Raw genomic sequence first — 26494 nt, forward strand, 5'->3', positions numbered from 1 at the left:
CCTGGAACTCTGATCACACTAATCCTTTTACTTTCTCTAAAGTTTTGCCTTTTCCAGAATGTCATATATTTGGAATCAAACAGCATGTAGCCTTTTATTTTTTATTTTTTTCTGTTGAATTTGATATTTTTAATAGACTGACTTCTTTCGTTCCAATTTTAGTATATGTGCTGCCAAAGCGAGCACGGTAGACTGACTTCTTTTATGTAACAATATGCATTTAGAATTCCTATGTGTCCTTTTGTGGTTTGATAGCTCATTTATTTTTATTGCTGAATAATATTTCATTTTATGGATGCAGCACAGTATGTTTATCCATTCACCAACTGAAGGACATATTCTCAGTCTGGGGCAGTTATGACTAAAGCTGCTACACATTCATGTGCAGGTTTTTGTGTAGACTTTAGTTTTCAACTCATTTGAGTGTATATCAAGGAGCAAGACTGTAGGATCATATGATAAGACTATGTTTAGCTTTGTAAGAAATGGCCAAACAATCTTCCAAAGTGGTTGTACCATTTTGCATTCTCACCAGCAATGAATTTGAATTTCTGTTGTTCCACATTCACAGCAGCCTTTGGTGTTGTGTTTTGGACTTTAGCCATTCTAATAGATATGTAGTGCTATCTCATTTTAATCATGTTTTCTTTTTAGCTATTATGTTCTACCACTTCTCAGTGGAAGCAGTTCATCTTTCTCTTATCCTAAGCAAGAGCAAATTCCAATCCCACTGAGGAATTTGGCATCGTGCCAAACCTCAGGTCAGTTTTTAATGAAACAAACCAAAACAAAACAACCAAAAGCCAAATCAAAACACTATTGTGCTTTCATCTCTTTATTAAAATCCAAAAAGTTTCACTTATAGGCTCATAGGCCAATTCCATACTGCATAGCAGCAGGCCAAACTGCTGTTTGACTTATTTTTCAGTCAGATTTATTGAGGGCTAATCTATCTTTCTCTTTCTTTTTTCTTTCCTTCCTTCCTTCCTTCCTTCCTTCCTTCCTTCCTTCCTTCCTTCCTTCCTTCCTTCCTTTCAAGTAAGTGCTAAGGATTTTTATTGTCATAGCAAGTATAACAGAAGACACAAATAAATTAATTGTTCTGATCATTTTAGACTCCAGGGTGTCTCTGTGGAAAGTTCAGCTCAGCTCCTTGTGCCAACACAATACTGTCCAAAGCCTAACCCAAAAGCAGGAACTTGAGACAGTGTTCAAGACAATGACTGAACTTGGACATAGTGAGGATAAATGAAAAGGTAGTTTCCCTAGTTCCTCTTCTTAGTAAGATACACATATACAAAAGTATGAGGCTCATCAAGCGGGATACTTTTTATACATTGAAACTCATCCTTATTTAGTGTATTGTTTGATGAGTTTTGACAAAATGTGCAGATGTATAATCACCATCTCAGTCAAGATAGTAATGTTTCCATCACTGCAACAACTACTGCCATGCTGCTTTGTAATCTGTCCCTGCCCTAGACAACTACAAATCTGATTTCTGTCTACATAGTGTTTGACTTTACAGAGTGTCATATAAATAGAATGATACAGCATGTGCTCTTTTATGTATAGCTTCTTTCACTTAACATACTTTTGAGATTCATCCATGTGGTTGCATGTGTTAGTTGTTCCTTTTTATTACAAAGTAGCATTCTATTGTATGGATATATCACATTTCATTCATTCACCAGTTGACAGGCTTTTTGGTTCTTTCTAGTTTTTGGCTATTATGAATAAAAAGCTACTATAAGCATTTACATACCAGTTTTTATGAGGAAATATGTTTTCATTTCTCTTAGGTAAATATTTAAGAAGTAGAGTTTCTGGGTTATACAAGTGTCTGCTTGTTTTATAAGAAACTGCCAAACTGTTTTCCAAAGTGGCTGAACAACTTTGTATTCCCTCTAGCAATGTGATAGCAATGTTGTAGTTGTTCTTCATCCTTGACAGCACTTGATATTATTGTTAATCTTTTAAGTTTTATCTACTATAGTAATTGTATGGTGGCATGTCAGTGTGGTGTTAATTTGCATTTGTTGGGCATTTTTTCATGTGCTTGTTTGGTATCTATATATCTTCTTTGGTTTCTGGTTATTTGTATTGTTGTTGTGGTGTAAGAATTTTTTTTAAACTTTTTTTATTGAGTTATAGTCATTTTACAATGTTGTGTCAAATTCCAGTGTAGAGCACAATTTTTCAGTTATACATGAACACAGATCTATTCATTGTCACATTTCTTTTTACGCTGTGAGCTACCACAAGATCTTGTATATATTTCCCTGTGCTATACAGTATAATCATGTTTATCTATTCTACATTTTGAAATCCCAGTCTGTCCCTTCCCACCCCCACCCCCTTGGCAACCACAAGTTTGTATTCTATGTCTATGAGTCTGTTTCTGTTTTGTGTTTACATTCTTTTTCTTTAGATTCCACATATGAGCAATCTCATATGGTATTTTTCTTTCTCTTTCTGGCTTATTTCACTTAGAATGACAGTCCCAGGAACATCCATGTTGCTGCAAATGGTGTTATGTTGTCAGTTTTTATGGCTGAATGGTATTCCATTGTATAAATATACCACTTCTTCTTTATCCAGTCATCTGTCGATGGACATTGAGGCTGTTTCCATGTCTTGGCTATTGTAAATAGTGCTGCTATGAACATTGGGGTGCAGGTGTCTTTTTGAAGTAGGGTTCCTTCTGGATATATGCCCAGAAGCGGGATTCCTGGGTCATATGGTAAATCTATTCCTAGTCTTTTGAGGAATCTCCATACTGTTTTCCACAGTGGCTGCACCAAACTGCATTCCCACCAGCAGTGTAGGAGGGTTCCCTTTTCTCCACAGCCTCTCCAGCATTTGTCATTTGTGGACTTTTGAATGATGGCCATTCTGACTGGTGTGAGGTGATACCTCATTGTAGTTTTGATTTGCATTTCTCTGATTATTAGTGATACTGAGCATTTTTTCATGTGCCTATTGATCATTTGCATTTCTTCCTTGGAGAATTGCTTGTTTAGGTCTTCTGCCCATTTTTGGATTCGGTTGTTTGGTTGTTTCTTATTAAGTCATATGAGCTGCTTATATATTCTGGAGTTCAAGCCTTTGTCGGTTTCATTTGCAAAAATTTTCTCCCATTCCGTAGGTTGTCTTTTTGTTTTACTTATCGTTTCCTTTGCTGTGCAGAAGCTTGTAAGTTTCATTAGGTCCCATTTGTTTATTCTTGCTTTTATTTCTATTGCTTGGGTAGACTGTTCTAGGAGAACATTTTTGAGATGTATGTCAGATAATGTTTTGCCTGTATTTTCTTCTAGGAAGTTTATTATAGCTTGTCTTATGTTTAATCCATTTTGAGTTTATTTTAGTGTATGGTGTAAGGGAGTGTTCTAGCTTCATTCATTGCTTTACATGCTGCTGTCCAGTTTTCCCAACACCATTTGCTGAAGAGATTGTCTTTATTCCATTGTATATTCTTGCCTCCTTTGTGGAAGGTGAGTTGACCAAAAGTTTGTGGGTTCATTTCTGGGCTCTCTATTCTGTTCCATTGGTCCATGTGTCTGCTTTTGTACCAGTACCATGCTGTTTTGATGACTGTAGCTCTATAGTATTGTCTGAAGTCTGGACAGCCTCTTTCTTTTTCTTCAGTAATGCTTTGGCAATTCTAGGTCTTTTGTGGTTCCATATAAATTTTATTAAGAATTATTTATATGTTATTCTGAATACAAGTCCTTTATCAGATAGGTGTCTTGGAAAGACATCTGATTTTATATTCTTAGTGTCTTTTGAGGAGCAAAGGTTTTAAACTTTTACAGCATATAATAACAATTTTTCTTTTACAGATTGTGCTTTTTTGTGTGTTCTATCTAAGCAAACTTTGCCTAAGCCAAGATCATAAAGATTTTTTTTCCAGTTTTTTTTCAGAGAAATTTTGTATTTTTAACTATTACATTGAGATCTATGGTCTTTTCAAATTAATTTCTGTGTGTGGTGTGAGATGGGGCAGATGTTCATTTTTAATCCCTCCCTCCCTTCTTTACTTTCATGTATGAATGTTCAATTATTCAAGCACCATTAGTTGGAAAACCATACTTTTTTGATTGATTTATATTTTTGTCAAAGGCAATTGACCATATATGGTTAAGGCTAGTTCTAGATTCTCTATTCTGTTTCACTGATCTATTTGTCTATCTTTAGGCCAATACCACACTGTCTTGATTGCTATAGTTTTATATCTGATCTTGAAATCGGGTAGTGTGAGACTTCCAGTGATCTTTTGAACTTTTGGGGGCTTTTGTAGGTCTTTGGAATTTCTATGTAAAATTAAGAAACTCTTTGTCAATCTTAGTTTTTCAAAACTCTGTTATGGTTTTGATAGAAATTGTAATAAACCTATAGATAAATTTGGTAAGAATTGACATCTTAACAATATTGATTATCCCTATGCATAAACATGGTTATCTCTTCATTTATTTAGATCTTTTATGAACTGTTCTCAGCAGTATTTAATAGTTTTCAATGTATGGGTCTTGAAATATATGATTAAATGCATTCCTAAGTATTTTATGTTTTTGATTCTATAGTATACAACATCACTTTCCAATTTATATTTGGGGTTTTTTGCTAGTATATAAGAAATATATATATTTTTTGTAAATTGGCCCTATATCTTGTGACCTTACTAAACTTATGTATAACTTTTATTAGCTTTTTTGGTTGATTCTTTGGAATTTTCCTCTATATAGGATCATGTCATCTACAAACAAAGGTAGTTTTACTTCTTATTTTCCATTCTGTGTGGCTCTTATTTCTTTTTGTTGTCTTGTTGCACTGGTTGGTATCTCTAGCCCTATGTTAAATAGAGGTGGTAAAACCAGACATTCTTGCTGATGTTATTCCTGATCTCAGAGGGAAAGTATTAAGTCTTTCAGAATTAAAGATGAGATTAAATCTATGTTTTATGTGGGTACTTTTTATCATGTTGAAGAAGTTCCCTTCTATTTCTAGTTTGCTGAGACTTTCTGATCTTGAGTGAATGTTGAAATTTGCAAGTACTTTTATGTATCTTTTGAGATTATATGATTTTCTTTTTATTCTGTTCATATGGTAAGTTACAATGATTGATTTTTTAAAGTTTTTAATTAAAAAATTATTATTGAAGTCTAGTTGCTTTACAATGTTATGTTAGTTTCTGGTGTACAGCATAGTGATTCAGTTATACATATATAAATACATATTCTTTCTCAGATTCTTTTTCATTATAGGTTATTATAAGATATTGAGTATAGTTCCCTGTGCTATACAGTAGAACCTTTTTGTTTGTTTATTCTACATGTAGTAATTTGTATCTGCTAATCTCAAACTCCTGATTTATCCCTCCCTCTTCCCCTTTGGTAACCATAAATTTGCTTTCTGTGTCTGTGAGTCTGTTTCTGTTTTATAAGTAAATTCATTTATATCACTTTTTTAGATTCCACATACAAGTGATATCATGTGATATTTGTCTTTGTCTGATTTCACTTAGTATGATAATCTCTAGGTCCATCCATGTTGCTACAAATGGCATTATTTCATTTTTTTTTAATGTGGAACCAACATACCTAGGATAAACCCCACTTCATGATGCACTATCTTTTTATATATTATTAATTTCAACATACCAATGTCTTATTTAAGATTTTTCAGTTGAAGTTCAGGAGGGATACTGGTTGGTGTACTTTCTTTTCTTGTAATGTCTTTGTCTGATTTTGCTATTGGGGGTAGTGCTGTCATTATAAAATGAGTTGGTAAGTGTTACCCTCCTTTTCTGTTTTCTAGAAGAGTTTACAGAAAATCAGTATCATTTCTTCATTAATTGTTTGATAGAATTTACCAGTGAAGCCATGTGGATCTGGCTTTTTGTTTGTTTGTTTGCTTTATGGCAATGTTTTTTGACTATGAATTCAATTTCTTTAATAGATATATGGCTATTCAGATTACCTATTTTTCTTGAGTGAGCTTTGGTAATTATTTTAAGAAATGTGTCCATTTCATCCAAGCTATCAAATGTGCTCGCAAAAAGGTGTTCACAATATTCTCTTATGCTATGGGATCTATAGTGATGTCTCTTCTTTCATTACCAACATCAATAATTTTTATCACCTTTTATTTCTTGATCAGTCTCGTGACAGGTTTATCAGGTTTTGTGAGTTAGTCAAAGAACCAATTTGTAGTTTCTTTGATTTTTTTCTATTTCACTGAATTCTCCCTTTTGTTTTATCATTTCTTCTTGGTTTGGGTTTAATTTGCTCTTGTTTTGCTAGTTTACAAGGAGGCAGCTCAGCATTGATTTGAAACTTTTCTACAATAAATATTTAATGTAAATTTCTCTCTTAAGCATCACTTTGGCTGTGTCCTACTAAATTTGACATGTTCTCTTTTTATTTTCATTCAAATAAAATATTTTCTAATTTCCATTGTGATTTCTTATTTGACCCATAGTTATTTAAAAGTATATAATTAATTTCCAAATATTGGGGATTTTCCAGTTATCTCTCTCTTATTGATTTCTAATTTAATTCCAGTGGGGTCAGAGAACATAGTATGATTTCAATCCTTTTGTATTTCCTTCTTAATGAATGTTCTATATGTCCTGAAAACAATGTATATTCTATTGTGTTAGGTGGAGTGTCCTGTAAATGTTGGTTAGGTCAATTTAGTTAATAGTATTATCAAAGTCATCTATATCCTTAGTGATTTATTTTGGTCTATTTGCTCTGACAGTACTGAGAGAGCAGTCTTAAAGTTTCCAACTGTGACTGAGACCATCCTACATTCTTTCACAAGTGTGATTTCCCAGATTTAGTATCAAGAGAGGGCCTGCAGTAGAGCAGGCACCAGCCAGGCATTTTATGGGAAGTGTTCACTTTTGGTTTCCAAGAAATGAAGGGAGGGGATTGTTTCTCTTCACAAGCTTAGCATTCCTCCTCTGCTTTTCTATCCCTTCCAAGTCCTCTTTTGCAATGAAGGGGAGGGGAATGTTGTGGGTGAGATGACTTGCTCAAATAGCTGAATTTCAAATATTGGGTAATTACTGTTTTTGTTCCCAGAAAAGGGGCCTTGTTAACAATTCAGGGGAATATAGGAAAAATCCTGTTAAATGATTTGTACCTGTGTGAAACGGAATTACTAAATGAGTTTATACTGTTCTCCTTAAAATTTTTTTACTACAATTACTTCAGACTGCTTACTGAGGAAAGGCTGTTAAGGCCAAGCAGCTGCTGTCAGCTGAGGCCAATTCCAAAATCCTCAAGCGTTTCCTTAGATAATGTTGCAGAGTAATCATTCTTTTAATAGAAGTAAAAGCAAAGTGTTGTGCAAGGGAAGTACATCATGTTATCAGCAGTAAACAGTAGAGAAGTATTTAGTTTTCCTCTTACCTATGTTTGACTCTACAAAATGCTTCTGTTTGAGGATCCCATTTAGCTGCAGTGATCTGAGGGAGCATGTCTGTTCCTTTGAGGCTAAGCAACACTAATTTAGCCATTTTTGTTTGTTTTCCTTGAATGGGGTTCTTTGAGAAGTAGGCCTCCCTTGAGGGAAACAAAAAAAGGTCCTATTGAATATTAAATTACAAATGCCTGTGTAGGAAGAGAAATGGGATTAATTTTGGTTGATCCTAATATAGGCCAAGCACTGTGCTAGATGTTTACAACCATTTCCTTATTCCATCTTCTCAAGAGCCCTGTCTGGAAGATATATTAAGCACATTTTACAGGCAGGCTGAGGTCCAGTATGTGGTCCCATAGGCAGGAGAAATTAAGATTAGAATCAGAATCTCTTTAGTACCAAAATTCATGCTCTCTGCTGTCCTTGATGATTCCATTAATGTGGAAGTATGCCACAAAAGCAACCCCAAATCCACAATTTTATTAATTAATTCTGTAGTTTCTGGAATGGTTTTGCTCAAATGTGGTTGGCAGTTGAGTCCATAAAACACCCTCTCTCTCTTTAGATTCATTGTGTTAGGAAAGCTTTTGTCATATCATGCACCTTAAACAGAACCTGATATTTTGATCTTTGATAAATTTGGCATGGTACAATATTGATGTTTCTTTGGACTTCAGCCTTTGCAAATGTTAGGCTTGAAATCAAGACTGGACAGACGGCAGCTTAGGGCCTTTGGTCTAGGCAAGGAGGGTGGAGTAGGAAAGTTCAAAGATTATAGCAAGGTTGAAACCAGAGAAATGAGGAAGCAGGCAGGTAGGCAACTGTAAGTATCAGAATTCAGGGTAAAACAGGTATCAGAAACCTGAAAGGACTTGCTACAAGAGAGAAAAAACATGCAGAGAAATAATCCAAAGTATAAGTCATCAGTGGCTACACACTTGTATGAGCTGGAAGGAACATTGATTATAAAAGTGTGATCCTCTGAGCAGCAGCATTACCGTCATTTTGTTAGGTTGTTAGAAATACAAATTCACGGGTTCCACATTCATCTACTGAATTAGAATCTCTGTGGCTGGGGCCCAGAAATTGTGTTTTAAAAAGCTTTCCCCATCATCCTTATATATGTTAATGTTTGAGAACCTCTGAATTAGAGGTACACAGCAGTAAGTAGCAGGAGGGAGCAAACTAGAGTCACAGAGGCTTGACTGACTGCTACATATATTTAATACAAAATTAATTGAAAGTGCTTGACACTGTGTTAGGTGCTGGTAATACAGAGATGAAAAGATAGAGTGTTGTGTTTGAAGAATCTAAGGCACATCTAATTGGTAGTGTCTTATAGACAGTAGGAAGCACAGATGCCCTGTAACTCAGGAAAAAATATCTAGTCTTTAGAGTTATTAATTCCTAAAGGAAAACTAAAACCGTGGGAGCTAATGGCCCTGGGTTGGTTTAGGTCATGGGGTGGCAATGTAGAGTGAGGAACAAGAGGATCAAGGGTCTGAGATTCCTTGATGCCTTGTTAACTACTCTCTCCTCAACCAGCAATAGGCTGTCAGTGGTCTTACCACTTTTTATTTACCCTGTTAGTGAAGGAGAGGATCCCTGCTCTAAATAGTATATGGGATGGCCAAACACACAACATATGACATGGTCAGATGAGATTGGCAGCAGTTTGTTAGTCACAAATACTCACAGCCTGTGAGGAGGAGAACACCACATGCCATGAAGGGCCACATGAGGGTTGCTCTTGGAAGCAGAGTGCTGTGGGCTGTGGGCAGGCCTTGTAATGACAAGAGAGTGAGGTGACCCTTGATTCCTGTTGATAGTTGTGGTTTGTTTGAATAATGTCTCGGGCTGGGCAGATAAAAGAAACCCATGGTTTGAGGACCAGATTGGGTGTGGCTGGTTCAGTAGATCAGTGAGTTAGCTGGGTGGGGAACAGAGGAACTCATGGTAAACAAGGTAGCACATGGAATTTCAGATTTTACAATTAATCAGCATACGTGGAAAATCCACTTCAACAGCCCTCTTTTAATGGAGCTTCTCTGGACTAAAGCTTTCTTGTTTTCTTTTGCTTTTCATCCCACTACCTGAAATTCAGTTCCGTCTCTTTCTGTCTCTCTTTCATTCTCTCTCTCACACACACACACAAACACACATGTCTTTTTGTATCAACAATAGGTTTTGACAGTGTTCCTAGCTGTGAATTCAGCAGGCAGTCACATTACCACCCCAGGGCCCTAGGCTATAGAGGAAAGTGCCCTGTGTTCCTTGAATGATCCAGATATCTAGACTTGGCACTCCCTTGCTTATCCCATGCTTATCTGGGAAGGCCAAATATGTGTATATAGGATCACAGATATTTGAGAAGGCAGAGAAAAAGAGAGCCTTATAGGCAGCCAAGAAGAGGGGAAAGAGTAGTTGGAAGAGAAGCAGGGAAGTTGTTTCATAAAAGAGACTACCTAGTAAAAATGGAGTGGGGAAGGCATATGCAACCAGGAGTTCCAGAAGAAATGGACTGAATAGTAAGTATTGGATTTGTCATTTGGGCAGTATTTGTGCTACCTTACTAGACCAGTTTTAATGGAATGTGTGTGTAGATATGTGTGGGGAAGGGGTGGGCAAAAGATAGATGAAGCCATGTAACAGTGGGAGTGGATGCTGAAGTACTTAATGGGAGAAATTATGTCCTTTAAATACTCCAGGAAAAAACAACGTATTTAATGGGGTTGGATAGGGAAATAATTTTTTTAATAAACCAGAGAAACTTAGATAATTTGTGGAGCTACCTGATCGGGCCTCATTCTATTACTAGACTATCTTCTCTAACTTGTGATATGTTTTAAAAGGTCAGTAATAAAAGTGTTTCCTGTAGACCAGAAGGGCCATGCAGGAGAGAAGGCCATCATGGGAACATTTGTGAGAGGGCAAGGAGACCTCAGGGGAAAAAGGATAGAAGTGTGTCAACTAATGACAATGGGCTGAGGAAGAAACTAGTATGTTTCAGCCCTCCTAACTACCACCTTTGCAGGAGAACAGCAAGAGACAGGAGCCCAGCAGGGGAATCTTTTTTCAAGGGCCCCTTGAGAGAAGGCATCAACTTTAATTATCTGCCAGGCTCATTCAGGGAATCAGCTTTAATTTACTGCCAAGTTTGGCAAGGCTGAAGCCACCCAACTAGAAAAGAACTGTTTTATCCCTTTACCTCCCCTCTCTCACTCTCTCTGCTCCCTGCTTCCCCACCCGGCTTCAGTCAGTAAGGGGAGCAAACCTTCAGGTAGCAAGTAAAGGAGAATGGGAGCAGAAGCCCCAAGCTCCCCTTCCTCACTACAGGATTCCAGCCTGTAGGGTAGGAAGGATGGAGGTGAAAAGATCTTATGCCAAATTAAGTTCAGTGGTTTGACCATTTCATGAAACTATACATTCTAATTACTGAATTGAGACTGTGTTTGCAACTTAAGATGACAGTAGGACTGTCTGTTATTTAAGAGTGAGTTATAAAGTGTAAGAGGCAGGAGTTGAATCAAGGGATGGTGGAAGACAACAAATGTTTTGATCAACTATGCTTCAAGGTTGTGGACTGTACCAGTTATATTTCTATCTGTATTTGCATATCATGGTCCCATTGTCCGCTCACATTCAACTCATTCTCTCTTTTCCTACTAATTCCTTTCTCCCACCTTCGTTTCTTTAACCAACAGCATCATTTTCCTAGTCTCTCAGGCTCAAAATCTAGGAGTTAATCTTGATTCTTCAGACAACAAGTTACTGATTTTTCCTTCTCATTAGATTACTGACTCTACCACTCACTGATTGTGCGGCCTGGCACAATGGAGGAATGTGTTCTTGTATGCCTACAACCCACTTCTCTGCTGTTTCCACTAGTAGCCCCCAATGAATGTGTTCATATTTGTATTATGTGAATGTGACCTTATGGCTGCAGCTGACTAGTCCAGCAATCAAGAGTAGCTTGTGTATCTTGTTAGATATCTTAGGGCAATCTTATTCATTCTCAAGAATGTAAACCAATACCAAGTTTTTGTTGAGAAATTTTGAGAAGGTTTCTGTTCCTAGTGATTAAACCAGCTCTGAAGGAAGAGACAATATTTAATTCCTCTAAGCCTTAATCTCTGTATTTTTAATATTTAATCTCTGCTCCATCACGTATACTATTAGAGTCATGCTGGGCAATTTACTACTTCTAAGCAGTGTCACTTTTAGAAATTTAAGTATGATTCATGTACCATAAAACCCACTATTAAAAATTGTACAGTTCAGATATTTTAAAAAATCATATTCACAAATTTGTGCAGCCATCACCACCATCTCTCTCCAGAACAGTTTCATTATCCCAGAAAGAAACCCCATACCTGTTAGCAGCCACTTCTCATTCTCTTCTTCCCCCCTGTCACTGGAAACCACTAATCCACTTTCTGTCTCTGTGGATTTACCTATTCTGGATATTTCATATAAATGGAACCACACAATATATGGCATTTTGTGTCTGGCTTTTTTCACTTAGCACAACGTTTTCAAGGTTCATCTGTTTTGTAGCATGTATCAGTACTTGATTCCTTTCTAACACTGAATAATCCATTGTATAGATATTATCAGTTGATGGTCATTTAGGTTGAATATACTTCTTAGCTATTATAAACAATGCCACTATGAACATTTTGTACAGATTTTTTTGTATGTGTGAATATTTGTTTTCATTTCTCTTTGATATATACTGGGGAGTAGGATTTTTGGGGACAAATAGTAACCTTGTGTTTAACTTTTTGAGGAACTGGCTGTTTTCCATATCATTTGTACCATCTATCTTCTCACAAGCATTGTATGAGAGTCCTAATTTCCCCATATCCTCACCAACACTTATTATTTTTCTTTTTTCAAAAAATAAATTATATCCTTCCTGGTAAGTGAAGTGGTATCTTGTTGTGGTTTTTATTAATTTTCTTTTCAAATAACTTTATTTTCAAAATGGAAATAGCTATTATTTTCCCCATTATCTTTGTTCATTGTATTGCAATCAAGTAAAACAAACAGCTATCAGTATGAAAATGAAAATTGCTATAAATCCATCCACCCAGTGATGGCCACTGTTAACTTTTGAAGGAGGACAATAATTGGAGGACTGTTACAGCTAGGCTTTGCAGTAGCTCCACTGTTGAGTATACCTCCACGGGGACTGAAGTTCTTATTTGCCAGAGTTCTTGGATAAATACTGCCCAATTCTTAGAAAGTGTCCATCCTTCTCACCTCCTACTTCCCATTCACACAATCTTCAGATAATTGCTTAAAAACACTTTTATTTAGTCAAATGCTTGTCCAGTCCAGATTGTCTTAGAAGTGAGAAAAGGACTAAACATTTATTGGGCTCCAATGAAATGCCATGCATGGAATTAAGGCACCTTCATTGTATTACTTTATTTAATATTCAAAACAACTCTATGAGGAAGGTCTTTTCATTTTTCTCCACAGACTGAAACAGAGGCTGAATGATATTAAAAGTAACTTACTGATAAATCTAAGGCCATTAAAAGGTGACTTACTAATAAATCTAAGGCCATGATTTGCCAACTCAGGTCTGGCAACTGAAAAGCTGTTTTTTATTTCAACATGCAACATTATATGTGCATTACTTCTTTATTCTATTGCAGTTTTTATTAATTCAGGTAATCATATATTTTAAGCAATTATTGGTGAATAACTATAAGGACAATGCAGTAAGTAACTTAGTAAGAAAAGCACATTTGAAAAATACAGTTATTAACTATTGATACTGTAGGCCTATTAAATATCTTTAAAAATTCTAAGTTTTATCGAAGCATAATGGATAGCCAGTAAACTGCACATAATTAAGATGAATGATTTGATAAGTTTTGAAATATGAATACACCCAAGAAGTCGTCCCAGCAGTCAAGATAGTGAACATATTGAACATGCCTAGAAGTTTCCTCATGTCCCTTTGTAATTATTCCTTTCTTCTCCACCCCTGTGCACTCCCATTTCCCCAAAACCACTAATGTGTTCTCTGTCACTATAGATTTGATGCATGTTCTAAAGTTTTTATAAATAGAATTATTAGTGTGCATTATTTTTAATCTGGCTTCTTTCAGTCAGCTTACTTATTTTTAGAGTCATCCATATTGTCATAGATTGCAATAGTTTTTTTCCTTTTTATTGGTAAGGAGTACGTCCACTGTATAGATATACTGTAGTTTGTTTATTGATTCACTAGTGGATGGATATTTAGGTTGTTCCCACATTTTTACTCTTACAAACAAAACAAATATGAACATTTATGTATAAGTCTTTGTAGGGAGATAAGCTTTCATTTCTCTTGGGTAACTGCCTAGGATTGAAATGGCTAGATAATATAATAGATGTATGTTTAGTTGTTTTAAAGATATTTTTAAAAGACAGTTTTATTATCCTAAAGACACTGCCAGAAAACTACTAGACCTCTTCAATGAATTCACTAAAGTCGCAGGATACAAAATTAATATACAGAAATCTATTGCATTTCTATACACTGGCAAGGAAATATGAGAAAAAGATAAGGAAACAATCTTATTTGTCATCACATCAAAATGAATAAGATACCTAATAATAAACCTACCTAAGGAGGCAAAAGACCTGTACTCTGAAAACTGTAAGACACTGATGAAAGAAACTGAAGATGACACAAACTGATGGAAAGATACACTGTGTTCTTGGATTGGAAGAATCAATATTGTTAAAGTGGCAAAATTACCCAAGGCACGATATAGATTCAGTGCAGTCCCTATTAAATTACCAATGGCATTTTTCACATAACTGGTAAAAAATTTTTTTAAATTTGTGTGGAAACACAAAAGACCCCAAATAGCCAAAGCAATCTTGAGAAAGAAGAATGGAGCTAGAGGAATCATGCTCCCTGACTTCAGACTATATTACAGGGCTACAGTAGTCAAAAGAGTATGGTACCGGCACAAAAACAGACACAAAAATCAATGGAACAGGATGGAAAGCCCAGAAATGAACCCATGCACTTATGGTCAATTAATCTATGAAAAAGGAGGCAAGAATATACAATGGAGAAAAGACAGTCTCTTCAGTAAGTGGTGCTGGGAAAACTGGAGAGCTGTATGTAAAAGAATGAAATTGGAACATTCTCTAACACCATATACAAAGATAAATTCAAGGTGGACTAAAGACCTAAATGTAAGACCAGATTCTCTAAAGCTCCTAGAGGAAAACATAGGCAAAACACTCTTTGTTATAAATCGCAGCACTCTTTTTTTCAGTCTGTCTCCTAGAGCACTGGAAATAAAAGCAAAAACAAGCAAATGGGACGTAATTAAACTTAAAAGCTTTTGCACAGCAAAGGAAACCTTGGACCAAATGAAGACACACCCTACAGAATGGGAGAAAATATTTGCAAGTGATGGAATAGACAGGACTTAATCTCCAAAATATCCAAACAGCTCATACAGCTTAATATCAGGGAAACAACCCAATCAAAAAATGGGCAGAAGACCTAAATAGACATTTCTCCAAAGAAGACATCCAGATGGCCAACAGGCACATGAAAAGTTGCTCAATATCGCTTATTATTATAGAAATGCAAATCAATACTACCATGAGGCATAACCTCACACTGGTCAGAATGGCCATCATTAAAAAGTCCATAAACAATAAATTCTGGAGAGGGTGTGGAGACGGGAAACTTTGTATACTGTTGATGGGAATGTAAATTGGTGCAACCACTATGGAAAACAGTATGGAGATTCCTCAAAAACTAAAAATAGAGTTACCATATGATCCAGCAATCCCATTCCTGGGCATATATCTGGAGAAAACCCTAATTTGAAAAGACACATGCACCCCAATGTTCATAGCAGCACTATTTACAATAGCACAATAGCCTACATGGAAGCAACCTAAATGTCCATTGACAGATGACTGAATAAGGAAGATGTGGTGCAAATATATATGCAATGGTATAGCACTCAGCCATAAAAAAGAATGAAATAATGCCATTTGCAGCAACATGAATGGATCTAGAGATTATCATATTAAGCGAAGTAAGTCAGATAAAGACAAATATCATATCTTACATGTGGAATCTAAAAGATACAAATGAATTTATTTACAAACCAGAAATAGACTCACAGATATAGAAAACAAACTATAATTACCAAAGGGCAGGGTGGGGGATAAATTAGGAGTTTGGGATAAACATATACATACTATTATATGTAAAATAGATAAACAACAAGGACCTACTGTATAGCACAAGGAATTATATTCAGTATCTTATAATAACCTATAAGGAAAAGAATCTGAAAAAGAATATATGTATATGTATTACTGAATCACTTTCCTGTACACCTGAAACTAAACTAATGCAACACTGAAAGTCAAATATACTTCAATAAAAAGAAAATTAAAAAAAAGAAAAAAGCTTATTGAGTTATAATTTATGTATCTTAAAATTCACCCATTTTAACTGTACAATTCAGTGAATTTTAGTTAATGTATAGAGTTGTGTAACCATAATCCAGTTTTAGAAAATTTCCATCATGTCAAAAAGAACTTTGTCTCCATTTGTATTCACTCCCTGCTCCTGTCCTTAGCTCCAGGCAGCTACTCTCTGTTTCTATAGATTTGCTGTTTCTGGATATTTCATGTAAATGGAATCATGCAATGTGTAATGTTTTACATCTGGCTTGTTTCATTTTGTTTAATGTTTCTAGATTCATGCACATTCTGTTATGTATCAGTACTTCATTTCTTTTAATTGCTGAGTGTTTATTCATTCATCCAGTGGTTGGATATTATGAATAATGCCTCTATGAACATTTGTGTACAAGTCTCTATATAGATACATGTCTAACTTCTCTTGGCTAGATTCTTAGGTGTCAAATTGTTGGGTTGTAAAGTGAATTTATTTTTACCTTTTTAATAAGCTGCCAAACTATTTTCCAAAGTAGTTGTACAAGTCAAAATTCCAGGAATGTATGAGGGTTCCAGTTTCTCTATAACCTTGCCAGCACTTGTTATTGTTTGTCTTTTGATTATAGACATTCTAGTGGGTATGAAGTAGTTTCTCATTTTGGTTTTAACTCACATTTCCCTAATGACTTACATTTCCCTAATGTGTTTATTTGCCATCCATATCTTCTTTGGTGGGATGTCTATTCAAGTATTTTGTCCAATCCAAAAAGCTGAGTTGTTTTATTATTGAGTTTTTTTGAAATAACATTGGTTTACAATAGTATGTAAGTTTAATGTATACAACATTATAATTTGGGTTTTGCATACACTACAGTATGCTCACCACCAAAAGTCTACTTTCCATCTATCATCATGCAGTTGACCCCCTTTACCCATTTTGCCCTTGACCCCCTCTGATAACTGCCAATCTGTTCTTGTTCTACATGTGTTTGTTTTTGTTTCATTTTGTTTGTAAATTTAAAAAATTTCACATATGAGTAAAATTATGCAGTACTTGCCTTTCTCTGTCTTATTTCATTGGCATAATACTCTCAGTGTCCATCTATGTTGTTGCAAGTGGCAAGATTTTATCTTTTTTATGGCTGAGTGGTATTCCAGTGTGTGTGTGTGTTTGTGTCTGTACTAACTCTTCTTTATCCATTCATCTACTGGTGGGTAATTAAGCTTCCACATCTTGGCTGTTGTAAATAATGATGCAGTCAACATAGGGGTGCGTGTAACTTTTCTAATTAGTGTTTTTATTTTCTTCAGTTAAATACCTAGAAGTAGAATAGCTGGATCATAAGGTAGTTCTACTCTTAATTTTTTGAGGAATCTCATACTGTAGTTTTCAGTGTACAAATCTTTTACCTTTTGATTAAATTTATTCCTAGGTATTTTATTCTTTTTGTTGCAGTTATAAATAGGATTTTTTTTCTTAATTTCTCTTTCTGCTATATAGTATAGCAGATAGTATATAGTAACACAACAGATTTTTATATATTGATTTTGTACCCTGCAACTTTACTGTATTGGTTTATTATTTCTAGTAGTTTTTTGGTGGGATCTTAAGAGTTTCTTATATGTAAAATTATGTCATTCACAACTAGTGACAGTTTTATTTCTTCCTTTCCAATTTGGATGCCTTTTATTTCTTTTTCTTGACTAATTATTCTGGCTAGGACTACCAATACTATGTTGAATAAGAATAGTGAGAGCAGGCATCCTTGTGTTGTTTCTCATTTTGGAAGGATAGCTTTTAGTTTTTCACCATTGAGTATAATGTTAGTTAGCTGTGGGTTTGTCATATATGGCCTTTATTATGTTGAGGTATATTCCTTCTATAACCATTTTATTGAGAGTTTAATCATAAATGGATGTTGAATCTTGTTAAATGCTTTCTCTGCATCTATTGAGATGATTATATGATTTTTTAATTGAAGTACAGTTGATTTACAATAGTGTATGAATTTCAGGTATACAGCATAGTGATTCAATCTTTTTATCGATTATACTCCATTTAAAGTTATTATAAAATAATGGCTATATTTCTCTGTCCTGTATAACACATCCTTGTTGCTTATCTATTTTATACATAGTAGTTTGTATCTGTTAATACTACATCCCTATCTTGCTGTTCCCCCTTTCATCTCCCACAGGAATCTACTAGTTTGTTTTTTATATCTGTGAGTCTGATTCTGTTTCATTGGTTTTATTTTTCAGATTCCACATATAAGTGATAATATACATTATTTGTCTTTCTCTGTCTGACTTATTTCACTGAGCATAACACCCTCTAGGTCCGTGCAAGTTCTTGCAAATGGCAGAACTTCATTCTTTTTTATGGCTAAGTGATATTTCATTGTATATGATCACATGGTTATTATGATTCATTTTGTTAATGTGGTATATCACATTGATTGATTTTTTGAATACTGAACCATTCTTGCATTCCTGGAATAAATTCCCCTTGATCATGACTTATGATCCTTTTAATGTATTGTCATATTTGGTTGGCTAATATTTTATCAAGGACTTTTGCATCTATGTTCATCAGAGATATTGGCCTGTAATTTTCTTTTTTGGGTGTTCTCCTTGTCTGGTTTTGATATCAGAATAATGTTGGCCTTGTGCAATGTGTTAGAAAGCGTTCCCTCCTCTTAAATTTTTTGAAAGAGTTGGAGAAGGATAAGTATTAAATCTTCTTTAAGTGATTGGTAGAAGTCACCAGTGAAGCTGTCTGGTCCTGGAGTTTTGTTTTTTGGGAGGTTTTTGATTACTGTTTCAGTCTCCTCACTAGTGATCAATCTATTCAGATTTTTCATTTCTTCATGGTTTAGTTTTAGAAAGTTGTATGATCCTAAGAATTTACTCATTTCTTCTAGGTTCAATTTATTGGCATATTGCTGTTCATAGTAGTCTCTTATAATCCTTTGTATGTCTGTGGTATCCATTGTAATTTCTCTTTCATTTCTAATTTTATTTTATTTGAGCCCTCTCTTTTTTTCTTGGTAAGTCTAGCTACAGGTTTGTGTATATATGGTTGAGTCTATTTTTGAACTCTCTATGCTGTTCCACTGACAAATTTGTCTATCTTTATAGAAATACCATACTGTCTACATAAATGCAGCTTTATAATAAGTCTTGAGAGCAAATAGTAGAGACCTCTATTGTTGTTCTTCTTTTTCAGAATTGTTTTGGCAGTTCTATAGATCCTCTACATTTCTACATAAAGTTTAAAATCAGATTGGGATTTTGATTGGGATTGCATCAAATCTATATATCAAACTTCAGGAGAAGGGACATCTTAAACATATTGGATCTTCTGATGCATGAACAAGGTATGTTTCTCCATTTGTTTCGGTGTTATTTAATTTCTTTCATGTTTTCTTGGTAGTTTTCAATGAACAAGTCTTGCACATCATTGTCAAATTTATCCCTAAGTGTTTTTAAATTCTTAATTGTATTATAAATGGTATTTTTAAAAAATTCAATTTCCAGTTGTCTTTTGACATTATACAGAAATAAAATTGATTTTTGTGTATTGATCTCTTAATACCTTGGATCATTGTTAAACTCAATTTTTACTTCTGTTAGCTTCTTTGTAAATTACATCAGATTTTCTACATAGATGATCATGTTGTTTTTTAAGTAAAGATAGTTTTGCTTTTTCTCTTCCAATTTGGATTATTTATTTCTTTGTCTTGCCTTATTGCAATGACTAGAATCTCCAGTAAGATATTTGATAGAAGTGGTGAGAGAAAAAGAAAACAAAAAGAAGTGGTAGGTGGACATCATTTTATTGTTCTTGGTCTTAATCAGTCTTTTTCTATTCAGTCTTTCCCATTAATTATGATGTTATCTGTAAGTTTGCTTTGGTCTATGTCCTTCATCATGTTTCTGTTCTGCAGTAGTGATTTCCACTAATCTGTTTTCTAGCTCATTGATCTGTTCTTTGCCTCATTTAGTCTATTCTTGGTTCTGTCTAGTGTGTTATTCATTTCAGTGATTTTATTCTTCAACTCTGTTTGGGTATTCTTTATATTTTCCAACTCTTCACTAAAAACTTCTCTGTGCATCTATACTCGTCTTGAGTTCTCTGAACATCTTTGCCATCGTTACTTTAAACTTTTTCTCAGATAAATTGCCTATCTTCCTCATCACTTATTTCTTCTTCTGAGGTTTTGTCTTACGCCTTAGCCTGGGAGATATTCCTCTGCCCCCTCATATTGTCTATCTTTCTATTTGTATTTTCAGGTAGGTTGGTTATGTTTCTCGACCTTGGAGAGGTGGCCCTCTGTGGGAGACTACTGTATGTCCCAGCAGTACACACCTCTGTTGTCACCCAAGAGCCAGGGTCCAGCCCATCCCAGTGTAGAATCTGGTCTGTGTTCGTGGATTCCTTCCACAGGCTTTGGGATTGTTGTTTTCTTTCTGGTGTCTCCCCCTGGTGGATGAGGCTGGACTAGAGGCTTATGCAGGTTTCCTGTCAGGGGGAGCTGGTACCTGCCCACTGCTTGATGAAGCTTGGTGCTGGACCTCTGATGGGTGGGGCTGTATCTAGAGGTATTTGCAGCTTAGGAAGTCTGCTCATGGCGCTGTATTCCCACCCAGTATGTTGTTTGTCCTGAGGCTTCCCTACAGGCTGTTGGGTGGGGCTAGGTCTTGGTGCTAATGATCCAATCGAGATGTCAGCCTCCAGGAAAGCTCATGTAGATGGACACTCCTGGAATGTCTGCCACAAGCTTTTATGTCCCCTGGGTGAGCCACAGCTGTCCCCCACGTCCGCAGGAGACATTCCAAAACCAGCAGGCAGGTCTGACCCAGGTTCCTATGAAATCAGTGCCTCTGCCCTTGGACCTGGCACATACAGGATTCTGTGTATACTTCCCAAGAGAATGAAGTCTCTGTTTCCCTCAGTTTCAGGGCTCCTGGAGTTAAGCCCCACTGGCAGCAGAAAGTCACATGTGAGTTGGTGTCTTACATTAGGTTCTCAAAAAGCAGACCCTGATTAAGGGATTTGTGAGCATGTGCTTTACAAAGGAAATATCCCCAGGAAAGACTGCTAAGGGAGTTGGGCAGGGCAGGGATGGACAGGATTCTAAGCAAGAATATGATCTCATGCTGAAGTCCAGCAGAGGGTAGCTTTTGCATGCACCCTCCAGGGGAACTTTTGAGTGAAATTTAAGACACAGATGTTTCACCCAAAATAAGGGAGGTAGACTTCCAAAAGTCTTGTGAGGCTGGTGAAAGGAATGCAAACTCACAGAAACTTTCACCTCTCTGTGCAAGAAAGCAAAGCAGCACCAGTACTATCAGGGCAGTCCTTATAAGAAGAACTGCAAGTGCTGGATATTGAAAGCACACAGAAGGTGGCAGTGGTGGTGGTGGTTGGTGGTGTGGTGTACAGTACACACAGAAATGTTATAAAAAAAATCCCATGTAAAGGAATCTGAGGAAATTTGACAGAACACCCATATTGTTCTCTACGCCAGGGTTCTTTCATCTTTCCCTCCTGCCATTTTTAATATGTAAGCCTTTGTTCCCTTGGTTAGTGCCTCATGGTCAGAAGTTTTCTGCTCTGTGTTTGCCTCATATTTATGGTCTAGGTGGAAAGAAGTGGAGAGAGTGAAAGACTGAAAAAGGACATGCCAGCTGAATATGTCCCCTTTAAAAAAGTGTTTTTCAAACCATTATACTGTCTATATTTTATTGTCCAAAACAGTATCGAATGGTTACCACATTACTGTGTAGGAGTCTGGAAAGGAGTGTATTTTCAGTTGGGTATATTGCTGCCCAGTACAAAATGAAGTTCTGTCAGTGAGGAAATAGGCATGGTGGTGATAGATATTAAGTAAACAACTAAAATATTTGGTATCTCCTCATTTTGCAGAGGATCAACCGAGTTTGAGAGAGGTTATATAATTTGCTGAAGTCACATAGCTAGTAAACAGTAAACTAAGCCTATGTTCTTAATATGCTAAGCAGTGACTCATGTGTTCTCTTTATGGAAGTGTCCTCTGGGTTAAGGACTGTAATTGAACTTGGACAAGTGTTTTCATCATCTTGGCACCTCAACAGGAAGTAGCTAATTGATATATCCAGTATACAAGGAATGTATTTAAGGAGTATCTGCTAGAAGATGAGATTTCTGGGCTGCAGAGGTGATAGTATAAGGTCAAGGAGCTTTAGGACAAGTCTGTCCCAACCACCCCTGGAGTATCCCAGCTTAAGATTTCTCTATTCAATACATGTAGTTTCTCAGCATGAGGCACAGAAACTGAAATTGTGTGTGTGTCTTTTTTTTTGGATTGTTTTGTTCTGCAGACATGGAGGTTGTGAATTAATCCTTTTAGGCTTTAATCAAGCTGTTGCAGTCTAATTTTTTAAAAAAATTTTTTTAGTTTTTTTTTGGGAGGGTGGTTAGGTAATTAGATCTACTTATTTAATTATTTGTTTAATGGCAGTACTGGGGATTGAACCCAGGACCTTGTGCATGCTGAGCATGCACTTTACCACTTGAGCTATACCCTCCCTCCTATTGCAACCTAATTAAATTAGCAATTTTCTTTCCCAAATTCCCTGAATTTCAACTCTTACTTAGTTTTCTTTTCCAATTTTAAGTCACTTTACTCATTCAAATAAAATTTTCTTGACAATATTTCAAGGTATCCAATAAATACATAAAATGTAGAAAAATATAAATAAAATGAGGGAAAGTAAGTTTTGTCATTATCAATAATTGTCATTTTTGATACAGTGAAATGGGCAAATTTTTTCCAATAATGTGTGTTATGGACTATCAAAACACATGCAAGTAAGTGACAAAAAGCCACCACACAATTGAATAATACTGACTATGGTGATGGTGAAAAGTATTTATTTTGAAAAAGGAAAATTAAAGTAAAGTAAGATAACCAGGTTGAAAGATATCTAAATAAAGAGTCAGAAATCTCAGGTTAAATTTCTGATACTATTACATGTTGGCTGTTTGATCTTGGGTAAAAGTCACTAAATACCTCCTTTGTGCTGGCCACCATCATGGGCACTGGGAGTACAAAGGTAAAAAAGACACAATCCCTTCCCTGAAAAATCTTGATTAGTTTTGAATCACCAAAAATATTAGACAAATGACCTACCCTATTTATCAACATTCATGGGTTGGGGTATGCTTACTTTCACTTAAGATTTCACAATATTGGGTCATTTTACGATAAAATCATTGTGATCTCACATACTTTTGAAAAATACAGTTTATTCAAAAATATAAACAATATAATAGATATATTTGGTTACTTAATAATCATTTAAAGTATATCATTTGTTTAGGATATCTGCAAACAAACTTGGTGTTTTATTCCAGTTGTGACATGGTCAGTCTCTGTAGTTCCCAGTTGTCTTTTTATTAGTGGCTCTAGTGTTTGAGGCTATTGTTTGGAACTGGGGAAAATTATGTCCCTATGTAGCTCTTCAAAATGGATCCCTGTCTAGTGTGCAACTGAGGATAAGGCCCTTGCTTCTCCCCAGAGGCCAGAGGCCTCAGCTCTAAATACAAAGTTCTTTCTGGATTGAAAGTAGAAAAAAGTAAAGGTCAGGCTGTATCTCTTCAGAATGTTGGCATGTTTATTTACCAATATGCTATTTAATATACCAATACAAGTATGTATGTAGTGATACAGAGGAAAATAAAAACAGAACTGATGGATTACAAAAAATATTTTTATACATAATAAGGAAAACATTCCACAGCATACTAAACATTCCATTTCCCTTAAATGTTATCTGTTTCTTTGTTTACCTCTCATCCCTTCTTCAATGGTAACTATTTGGGCTACTCAACCCAAGATCAACAGCTTTCCATCACATTAAGTTTGAGAGCTTAAATGTGGTATTCTCTCTATTTGAATCCTCGGGGTGTTCGCCTCGTTTAATTAGAGCTAGGTGGTTATCCTTTACTCCTAGAAACACTCCAGGATTGCTCTTACATTCAAATGAAACACATTTGGAGGACTGCTCATGAAGGACAAAGAAGGCCTGGTCTGGCAAAGAGTTTTCACATTTTTGTAGCTGAGGAAACAAGAGAAAAAGCAACCAATATGTGAGTGCAAAGTCCAAAGTTAACTTTACATCCTCATGTTGGAAACAAAAGGAGAATAATTATTCATAACTTAATGTTTCTAGTAAGCCTGCTTACAGAGTAAGAGATGGGAGGTAGGGAAGAAGGAAGTGAGTAGAGGGTCAAAGTTGGGGGATTTGATTTGATTCACTGATGGTTTATTTTGGGACACATTATGGCTTAGAATGACTGGAACTAGATGCAGTAGTTCTGGATTTGTACTTCTTTTTTGCCATGTACTCTCTCTGACACCTGGGAATTTTGCTTTACCTCTCAAGCCTCAATTTTTCAGGCTAGCCATTTTTCTAAGTCAGTCAACCCCCAACTTACTGACAGATATAGAGTGATATAAATTATTATCATTTTTAAGAGTTGGTAATGGCTTGTCACATGGCAAACCTACTCAATGCAGTAACTTCATAAGAGAGTTACTATGAGAATTAAATGAGATAGTACTTGTAAAACATTTAGCACACTGTTTGGTATATAGTAGAGCTCAGTAGGGGTCAGCTCTTATTATCAAGTTAGTTATCTATGCCAAAGACATATACACTTAGGAATCTTTTGTTAAGGGACATGCTGATTACTATCCAGTGTTAGTTAATATCTTACATGACTATATTAGATTTATAATTTGTGTATTTATATAATTTATCTTCTATATTATGCTCTCATGTTTTCTTCTTTATCTCCACCTCTGGCTTATTTGTTCCTTAAGAAGTTTATAATTCTTTATCATGACCAATATAATACTGCTGTTTACTAACTGAAGAAGTGCAGTGAATCCAATGATTAGAATGTAGGTTGTTATGCTATCTATAAATCTTGTCATATGGAAATGTTTGGCCCTCTCTTTAGCAGTCTCAGAGTGTAAAATTATTTTTACATTTGCTTAAGAAAGTGATATTTTACAAGGAAATACTTCCTGGAAGAACATAGTAGTTCCTAAAGCCAAATAGGAAGGATTTGAGATCGTTCTATATAGCAGTGCTTCTCAGACTTTAGTGTGCATATGTATTTCCTGGAGATCTGGTAAAATGCTGATTCTGATTCAGTTGTGAGAGAGCCTGAAAGTCTACATTTCTAACAAGCTTCCTGGTGATGCTGTACTGCTGTCAGAGACCAGACTTTAAGTAGCAAGTCTATACACCCATTCCCCTCCTTCCCTATTCCAGAAGCAGGCTATTAATAGTAACTGATTTTGTTTTATGTACAATAGCACAAGCAAAACTTCTTCAAAATACCCCAAACACCCAAATCTGCACAAATGGGTGAAGTCAATCGTGACAGTTAGGTGCATATTTCTATTACCTCCACGGAGTGCTCCTTACTGTTGGCATGCAGCAAAAAGTCTTTGTCTTTTGTGGGGCTCAGGTTTACCATTAATTTCCGATGATCAACACCACCATCTTGCAATTAAAACATGCAAATTATAAAGTTAAGAATTGTAACTCATTTTAATTTAAATGGATTTAACCACTAGTAAAAGAGTCTAAGATGTCATGTAAAATAACTGCTTTATTCACCAGCACAGCTCTTAGAAATATTTATACCCAAAAGAAACTTAAAGAGTCATTGAACAATAGAGGGTAACTCTCAGTTTCCTTAGGAGAGCAGTTAGTTTTCTTATAAGCTTTCTAATTGTAGAATTGTGATCTAATGAGTATTTCTCTGGGTATCAGCTTCCCCATCTGCATAGAAAGCCGCTGATAGTTATCCCTCAGTTTCCAACTCCTCTTTTTGTGTAATAATAAAACATTTCTCAGCCTGACTTATAGCTAAGTGTAGCAATATGTCTAAGTTCTGATCAACGTGAGGTGACTAGAAGTGTCAGCTGCAACTTCCAGGTTGTGTCCTTAAAGGGAAAGAGAGTTCATGCATCTAACTTCTTCTGTCCTGCTGATTGGATATTGTCGTGGTGGCAAGGAATCTTGAACCACATGGATTTTGGCAGAGCCACAAAGAGGAAAGGAGCTGGGTCTCTGGGCAACTTGTTAAACAGAACTGCCATTCCAGCCCTTCTAAGACAGAAAGGCTTCTGTAACTTAAGCCACCATTATTCTGAATCTCTGTTAAATGTAGCCAGATCTTTATGCTAATAAAGTATGAAATGGATGAGATAGAGTAAGTCCTTTTAGAATCTAAAATCTAAGATTTTTATCATGACCTTGGGTGGGAGAGAACCTTCTGAGACTGCTTTCTTTACCTTTGGAGCATTTTTTTGATTTGTCTTTACCTTACATTTAAGAATTCAAGCACCAGAACTATCTAGCCTTCCAAATTACCTGTTGCACTTGAGGGGCATTGGGAATCATAGTAACGGAGGAACACCTTGTCTGAAAGAGAATGCATAAAATCCCTTTGGTGAGATACAGTTTTATCAAATGGTTTATCAAATGGTCAAAACACATCAGAAAATATATTTTTATTATATATCAATAAAAGCAAACCTTTTGTGGTTTT

General features: G+C 35.7%; 1 protein-coding gene and 1 long non-coding RNA gene across 2 annotated transcripts in view; one reads left to right on the forward strand and one right to left on the reverse strand.

Annotated features, from left to right (window-relative positions):
• The window catches only part of LOC135322342 (uncharacterized), a 94656-nt gene extending 75406 nt beyond the window's left edge, over positions 1 to 19250 (forward strand). The window contains exon 4 of the long non-coding RNA XR_010382870.1: positions 19106 to 19250. This is a non-coding gene — a long non-coding RNA (uncharacterized LOC135322342). The remainder of the gene's footprint in view (positions 1 to 19105) is intronic.
• Positions 19251 to 23516: 4266 nt separating this feature from the next.
• IL33 (interleukin 33) overlaps positions 23517 to 26494 on the reverse strand; it is a 32265-nt gene continuing 29287 nt past the window's right edge. The window contains exons 7-9 of the mRNA XM_010993418.3: positions 26317 to 26367; positions 25343 to 25440; positions 23517 to 23982 (exon numbers count right to left, since the gene is read on the reverse strand). Coding sequence (XP_010991720.1) covers positions 23776 to 23982; positions 25343 to 25440; positions 26317 to 26367 — 356 coding nt within the window. The 3' untranslated portion in view covers positions 23517 to 23775. The remainder of the gene's footprint in view (positions 23983 to 25342; positions 25441 to 26316; positions 26368 to 26494) is intronic.

This window comes from Camelus dromedarius, chromosome 10 (genome assembly GCF_036321535.1).
Source record: "Camelus dromedarius isolate mCamDro1 chromosome 10, mCamDro1.pat, whole genome shotgun sequence".
In the NCBI taxonomy this organism is placed as follows: Eukaryota; Metazoa; Chordata; class Mammalia; order Artiodactyla; family Camelidae; genus Camelus; species Camelus dromedarius.